This window comes from Centruroides vittatus, unplaced genomic scaffold, assembly GCF_030686945.1.
Source record: "Centruroides vittatus isolate TY-2023 unplaced genomic scaffold, ASM3068694v2 contig_164, whole genome shotgun sequence".
NCBI lineage: Eukaryota > Metazoa > Arthropoda > Arachnida > Scorpiones > Buthidae > Centruroides > Centruroides vittatus.
Window position 1 is genome coordinate 10,809 of NW_027120997.1, and position 8,622 is coordinate 19,430.

General features: G+C 38.5%; 1 protein-coding gene across 1 annotated transcript; it reads right to left on the reverse strand.

Moving 5' to 3' along the window:
• Positions 1–7,484: 7,484 nt before the first annotated feature.
• On the reverse strand, positions 7,485–7,913 carry LOC136968854 (uncharacterized). Its single transcript, XM_067262904.1, has one exon. The coding sequence runs from the start codon at positions 7,911–7,913 to the stop codon at positions 7,485–7,487; it is 429 nt and encodes a 142-aa protein (XP_067119005.1).
• Between the last annotated feature and the right edge of the window lie 709 nt (positions 7,914–8,622).

The following is an 8,622-nucleotide window of genomic DNA, read 5'->3' on the forward strand; positions in this document are numbered from 1 at the left end:
GATTGCAAAAATTTCATGCCTGCGTCCAAGCGCGAGATGAGGATGTGCAAACCTATGCGGTTCGCTTACAAATGTTAGCCATGGACACAATGGTGGAACAAACTAGTGGGGACGCTCACGAAAGGGAAGTTATTAGAAGATGTCAACAAAAGGAACGAGATGAAAGATTATTAGTGCAATTTCTCCACGGATTAAATGATCGTATAAAAAGACCCGTGATGTCACGTGACCCGGATACGTTCGATAAGGCGGTACAGGCTGCTATAAGCAAAGAGACCATAGAACAATTAACAGCAACATCACGAGCAATAGTTAGAAGCATAAATAATCCTACCGATTCGAAGCAGGAAGGAGATACAGAAGCAATTACAACGATTAGGAACTCAAGAAAGGAGTCAGGGAGACCCGCAACGCAGAAACCCCAGATTCTGGTGCCCTAGAGCCTATGGCGAGTCCCGATCCCAATATCCAGTTCGAGGGAAACTAGACGATGACTCCCAAGGGCCCCGATACCCTCCTTTAGATCGAAATAGGACCGAGAACCGAGATGCTACATATGCTCCCCGATATGGGACTAGAAATATATACAGGGGGTCGCAACCCGAAAGAAGGAGAGCCAACTCCCGACCACCCAGGAAACTGACATATGGGCAAATTAGTAAGGTAAATTGGCGGAACCGCAAGAGGGATACTTACCGAAAATTTCCTAAAAGGGAAGGATACCGAAATGTGCGAGGGCCGACCACAGGAGATTCATACCTCTCCCAAAAGGGAATGCCTTCACGGTTCAGAAGTAAGGGAAAAATCCGGGCATTCAATCGAGATTCCGAGCCCAATCTCTCGTGTAACATAAACGGATGTACGGCTCGTCTAGCCATAGATACCGGGTCCAAAGTCACCCTTTTATCCCGATCGTTAGCACACAGAGTGACCCCGGTAGAACGGAACTGGAGTAGGGGAGAGACTCTGTTTCAAAGTGTTACGGGCCATGGCATAGTCACCTACGGAGCCCTAAAAAGTTCAATTCGACATAGGCCCTTTGCAATTTTCTCACTCGTGTTATGTGGTGGATGATCAGATTACACACCCGTGTGATGGACTTTTAGGAAGAGATATTATTACCGCGAAACAGTTGACGATTTGTCTGGCAAGAGAAACATTCATCCTTCCAGGAGGGGAGGAAGTCCCATTTCGACAAGCCTCCAATTCAAACAACTCCAATATCGTAGCGCCAGAAGAGAGAAAACGACCTCGTAGAGTCGCGCAGGTCCCATCCAAAGGTTACTCGATTCGTAATCGACCAATACCCCAAGTTAGCAAGGATCAGAAAAAACCCTTTGATTCCGAACAACCTCGAGAGGTATGTCTGGTGGCAGATTGTAACCTTCCCCCGAGATCCGAAATAATTACGGTGGCCAACGTATCAGGAATAAGCAAAAAGGGCCAAATTGGGGTTATAGAGTCCTCCACTGGTAGTCAAGAGGGGGTTATAGGGACTGATATCCTGGCAAAAACTATGAAAGACGGACAAGTGCCGGTCCGCATAACCAACTTCTCCACTCAACCGAGAAAACTGGCGAAAGGCGAAAGGGTAGGAATCTTCTTGAGGGCAGTAGAAGACAAACTTCCTACAATGCCCAGTCCTCTCAACAAATCTAGCACCTCCAATCTTACCAAGGAAGAGTTCGGTCAATTATTCGACTGGTCCCACATTGGGAAAAACCAGAAACAGCCTTTATTAGACCTTTTATACAAATATCAACAAGTCTTTGCCACTCACGATTATGATTTGGGCTATTGTCAAGTAGTGGAGCACGAAATTAATACTGGAGAGGCTTCTCCCATATATCAACCTCCCTATCGAATACCATACGCTCAAAGAGAGAAGATGAACGAAATCATTGACGAATTACTAGATCATGGAATAATATCACACTCGAAATCCCCCTGGTCAGCTCCAGCGTTATTGGTCAAGAAGAAAGAGCCAGGGCTATGGCGCCTAGTAATAGATTACCGCAAGCTCAACAAAGTTACCAAGACAGACCCATATCCATTGCCCTTGGTCCAGGAAGCCCTCAGTTTGATGGGACAGGCAAAATATTTCTCAACAATGGACACCCTTTTGGGGTTCTGGCAATTGGCCCTGAGAGACAAAGAAAAGTCTGCTTTTTCTAGCCCTGACGGTCATTATCATTGGAATCGGATGCCCATGGGTCTTTGCGGAAGCCCTGCATCCTGGCAACAGGCTGCAGACTTCATTCTTCATGGATTAAAGGGAAAAACTTGCCTCGTCTATATGGACGATATCTTGACTTTTAGTTCGAACTTCCAAACTCATCTCCACCAACTCAGAGCAAATCTTCCAGCGTCTTGCCGCCGCGGGCTTAAAATTGAAACCAAAGAAGTGCCATTTCTTACAGCAACGAATTAAATTCTTGGGCCACGACGTTTCCAACGAAGGGATAAGACCAGATCCCGACAAAATCCAGTGCGTATTGACTTTCCCTAGACCTGCCAACAAACATGATATTAAGTCATTTTTAGAGTTAACGGGATATTATCGGCGTCACATAAAATCATATGCAGATATCGCAAAGCCCCTGACAGAGTTTGTAAAGAATGATAGTCTGTTTCAGTGGGGAGAAGAACAAGACTGGAGTTTCGAAAAACTAAAGAAAATCATTACCTCGGCACCACTTCTAAAATCCGCCAATTTTACTAAACCTTTCTTGTTAGCCACAGATGCTTCTAATGAGGCCATAGGGGCAGTATTATCACAAGAGGATGAAAGAGGAGAAATGCCGATTGCTTACGCCAGTCAGATCTTCCGAAAGCCGAAAAAATTATAGTACTACCGAGAAAGAATGCCTTGCGGTTGTCTGGGCTAACAAATAATTCAAGCCCTATTTATACGGAAGAAAGTTCGTTATTCTTACAGATCACCGCCCATTAAGATGGCTCATGAGTAACAAGGACTCTAGTACAAACTCTTGAATAGCCCGCTGGATTATATTCTTGCAAGAATTTGATTTCTAAGTAAAACATAAACCTGGCGATTGTCATAGGAATGCTGATGCGTTAAGCCGAATTCCTATCAGAGCAAGTTGTAGAGACTGAAGAACTCGACCCTATCTATTCGAAGACTCAGATCCGGGATTTACAAAGACGCGACAAATAATGGAGTCTTATAATTCAACAACTCGAAGACGAATCCACTCAAGATCCACATCTCACGGAAGAATTTTTCTTAGACGAGGAAGGAGCACTTTATCATTTAAACCTATCAATCGAGGAGACTTTCTTGAACAATTAGTTATTCCAATCCGTCTTAATTCCCTATATTTTACATACTACCACGATACTCCTGTCAGAGGACATTTGAGAGCACAAAAAATGCAACAAAAACTTCGAACTTTATTTTATTGGCCAACCATGAGCAAAGATATCCGGACTCATTGCCAAGAATGTCAACGATGCGCTATACACAAAAAATAGGACCAACGAGATTGGCATGAGTGAACTCCCTACGCCCTATTTGCATATAACAGGACCGTCCACGCCTCTACAAACGATAGTCCATTTTTCTGCTGTACGGACGAGACCCACTATACCCCTTTGACCTTGTCACTCGTCCGACTCGGACTAAATACAATGTCGAAGATAACTTCGCATCGGAACTTCATCTTCGAGTGGCTAACGCCCATCAATTAGCACAAGAACATGCCGAAACAGCAGCTAGAGAACGTCAAAAGATACATCGCCGAACCCATAAAATCCCGACTTATCAGTTAGGGGACCGAGTCTTCCTCAACGAAGTAGTCTTTGCTCAAGAATTTAAAAGAAAGTTAGCACCTAGATGGTCAGGCCCATTTTGCATCATATCCAAATTAAGTCCCGTCACCTTTCTCATTGAAAACATACAAACGAAAAAACAAATCCAAGTACATGCCAATCGACTAAAACACTGCACGGCTAGGCAAGAGTTCGAAAGATCCCAGGAGTTAACCCAGTCTCCTAGCCTAACGGTAACACAACCTACAACCATACAACCCTCCATGACCAATGTAGATCCTTGGGACGAGTTCATTCTCGCCGAAATTCAACCGCAATCAGAAACGAGAACAGAATTAGAGGATGAATCCGAAAGTGAAAGAGAATTATAGAACCTAAGGCCAGAGAAGAGCCAGAAGAAACGACTCCAGCCTATTCCTATGCATTACGCAGTCAAGGACCAGTGGAAGACCGTCCCTGGATCCTCCCAACTCCTAGAAGAAGTCGCATCCCCAAGCGAAAGGCTAGCCTGCCAAAAGGAGGAAATAGCACTCAACCAAGGTAACAAAACGGGAGAGCTAAGAGCAAAACCCCACACACACCCAACCTCAAATTATAGCTAATAACTAATTTTAATATTACATCTGGAAAATCGTAATAGGTACCCTAGGTTCGCGAAACAATTGCGTCATTGTGCTTTATTTCTATGAGAGAGAGTACACTATTCTTGTTCAAACCCTCACTGTCGAGGAATTGTAACATACCGTGTGTAACAGGATATTGTCGGAACTAATTAATTGTAACGATAACTGTAGTAATGACGGAAATAATTAATATAATTAAAACAATAACTAACACCCCGAGAGAGAGAGAAAAACTTCCTGTAAGTAATTAAAATCGATATTGCTCACTCAGAACAAGCACGATTTTGGAAAGGCCGGGGCGATGTGACAGGCGAAAGGACGAAGGTGTTCAATCAAAACTTCGTATTTTTTTTCCTCCACCATTTTTATTACAAGATCAGTTAGAAACCCATAAAAACTTATTTCCCACGAACTTGCTTCCTCGTTGAGGATGATCCATCCTCAAGACGTATGCCATCAGGAACTTTTCGAAAAATTTACGTATTGGACACCCAACCCTCATTGAAAAAAACCCGAGTGAAAAAATAAAACGAACGCACGATGACGAATCAGGCAGTTGTCGTTTAGTTACCGCCTGAACCCTTTCCGCCATCTTCCGAAGACCGGGACTTATATCAAGAATATAGTGCCGTGCAGATTATTTTGTGAATTGTTCCTTTTAATTGGAAACTCCGGGGACCAAATCATCTCAAGGATACCGACGACGGCTCCAAGACTCTCTCAACGACGCTCCAAGACTCTTACGCTATGGTATTTATCAACTCGCGAATTGTTTGTAAATTCTCTCTCTCTGCGTATCTAAAACGCAATTAGCTATGCCTCTTGCTGTACTTTGTTATACTCCCTTATTAAAATTTGCCTTGTTACTTAGCCGGTGTCTTGAGTGACCCACTTCCTCGATTCTCCTACCTCCACCTCCATAACAAACGTACCCGCTCACTCGCGACCGCTCGCGTGACGTCAGAACTCTGCGTTCGCAATTTCCGAGTCTCGATCGACTCAGTGGTGTCACATCCTGACGAGGAGTCAAAGAGACTCCTGACCCTCCGGTCACAAGATATATTGATAATAAGTTAAAAATAATCAATGAATTAAATAATGATTCTACTAATAAATTAAAAATATTAGAAGAAGATCACATAACAGATAAAAGTAATTCAGAAAAAAATATTGAAAAATTAAATAATGATTTTCAAACTTCTGCAAAAAAAAATTCTAATAAATTTAAAATATTCGAAGAAAATCATATAACTGATAAAACTGATTTACAAAAAAATTTAATGATTTAAATTTAAGTATTAATAATTTCATAACAGAAACTAGTAAAAAAGTTCAGGAATAACCTAGTAAATCTCCACAAATGTATAATGGCGCATTCAATGCAAGAAACAAAAGAAATTGGTAATGTCGATGATCCAACAGATGTTGTGAATAAACGATATTTTAAAAATAATGCAATCGTTTTAAAAAATGATGTGTTTGATGTTAATAATGAGAGAGTAATAAACGTTTCAGAACCTACTTATGAATTCGAAGTTGTTAATAAATATTACGTTGATACTAAAATAACGAATGAAATAAATAAAGTGCCCCATACAAGTATTATTAAATTTAAATTTTTGTTAGAGAGGGAAAGGGCTTATCTCGCGCTAGAAAAATTTAAAGAATAAATTAATAGATATCTGTTACCATAAAATGGATACATTAGAAAAATAAATCATTTTACGGAAAAAGGGTGCGCTGGTTTTGATTTTGGAATATTTTTAAATAATACATTAGCAGAAGAAAAAGGTAATGTCATTCCATTTAAAGCACGAGATTTGTTGACAGTTGGAACCATCAGTAGATATCCAGCCAATAGAAACTGCATTCTTGAGAAAGAACTACATTTAATATATTTATTTGTTGTATATGATATGTAGTTTTTATTCATATGATGATAAGTTCTTACGTTTTAATATTGATTATTTTTTTCCTATATAAATGAAGACGTTGAAGTAACTTCAAAATATTCCAACAAAAAAATTATATGAATTGGAAATTAATTACAAATATTCAATTGAATATATTAAAACAATACTCACACGAATTGGTGAAAAAAAATTAGTAGTTTTTAAAAATAAAGAATTAAATGAATTTCAAGTTTTTCATCCTGATCGTTTTAATAAAAAATTAGAGAATAAAGATTTAGATAAGATGAGAGATTTTAAATTTGTATACAGAGGGTATGAGAGATTGCGGGAATGAATATAAAGCTCACATTATTGAGTTTGTTTGGCTTTTTTTTATATTTTCTTTTTATAAAAAACAACTTAATGAGATTTAATTTTGTTTACATTTATTAATTTTAGTAAAATTCATTACATTTTAAAGATTTTAAATTTAATGAATTTTTGTTTAAATTCAATGAATATTAGTATTGATTTTGATTAATTACATTTAATTTTTAAAATGTAAATTTTTTGGGCAGAACTTACATTTCTCTACTAATTACGATGTTAGTTGTTTTGCCTTCTTTGCTAAAAATGGCCAAGTCTATAGCAGAACTAACTCTGGAGCATGCAACATAAAACTGACCATGCGAGAAACAATTCTCTTTCAGATCTATTCCAGCTTTTTTCAAAGTTTGCCCTTGTGCTTTATTAATCGTCATAGCAAAACATAATTTTACGGAAAATTGAAGCCTCTTGAATTGGAATGGATAATCAGTTGGAATTAAAGGAATGCGAGGAATAAATACTGATTCACCAACGCTACAACCAGTAATAATAGTTGCTTCAACCACATTCTTATGTAGTGTTTTAACTTGTAGCCTCGTACCGTTACATAGTTTTGAAGGATACAAATTTCTTAGCAACATGATAGGAGCTCCAATTTTCAAAGTTAATTTATGGAACTGAATACCAGAAGGCTTCAGAGTATTTAGAAATTCAACAGGATAATTTACAGTCTCTTCTTTTTCTACAACTGAACTTTATAGAACTATACATCATTTCATCTGCGTCAAATTTTTGTAATAAAAATTGATTGATTTCTTGAGCTCTATCGTTCTTTTGGTGATAAAATTCCTTACTCCTTCAGCCATGAAATCGGTTTCTTTCGCAGATTTACTAAGTCTGGATAGATGTGTTCAGTTAACGCTTTCAAATCGCCAGCTAACTTGCAAAACTCCTTAATAATGGTAATATAACTTTCCTTTTCTTTTAATTTTTTATCTCCAATTTGAATTAGTAAATCTGCGAACTCTTTTGCCTTAGCATCTCCATTTAGATTAACTCTCATATTAGTTTTCAAATGAAGTATTTTAATTTTCAGCCATAAAGAAAGCGACTTTAAACAGGCATTCATTTCATCAGCTCGTGTGTTCCTTGGTACAACAGGTAGCGTTTGCCTAAAATCTCTACATAACAAAACCGTTGCACCGCCCATCATATCATTATTATGTCGTAAATCCTGGAGCGTTCTATTTAAAGCTTCAACTGCTCCTTTATGAACCATGGTGACTTCATCTCAGACAATGATCTTACATTCCCGCAATATTTGAGCTATGGCACTTTGTGTTGATATGTTGCATACCAAGGTCTCCGAAAAATGTAATTAAATGGTAATTTAAAAGCGGAATGGGCCGTTTTTCCACCTTCAATTAAAGTAGCCGCAATTCCAGAGGACGCAACACCAATGGCAATTTATTTATTTGCTCTTATTTCGGCAATTATCAGATTTATTAACAAAGTTTTTCCAGTTCCGCCTGGAGCATCTAAAAATATATTTCTTTTACTGGAATTAATTTTATCCGTGACTTCGTCAAATATCTTTCTCTGAGCATCATTGAGCAGTGGTTCATTTTTGGACACTTTTTCTGATTGCTCAACTACATCAAACGCCAATTCTTTTAAATAGTCGTAATTTTGAATTTTATTATTCGATCGCTGAGGCTTTGGTAGTCCATATTCATTCATTTGCAATCATCCCATTTAAAACAAAGTTTCTTGTAGCAGCAAAAGGCACTTGTTGTAAACATCATTCATATCAATTTGAATGTTCAACGCCTGAAACTCATGATTTAATCGATGCTTAACATCTTTACCTAAATAATCCTTATATTTATTTCATAATTTTAGGGCATCAGACAATTGGCAAAACATTAGCATTGTAGCAAATAGCTCTCGAATTTTTTTTGGAAAATCGCAAAGACTTGCCTCTTCTA

Excerpts from the sequence above, each read along its gene's own strand:
- LOC136968854 (XM_067262904.1), bottom strand. The coding sequence starts at position 7,913 with ATGGTTCATAAAGGAGCAGTTGAAGCTTTAAATAGAACGCTCCAGGAT.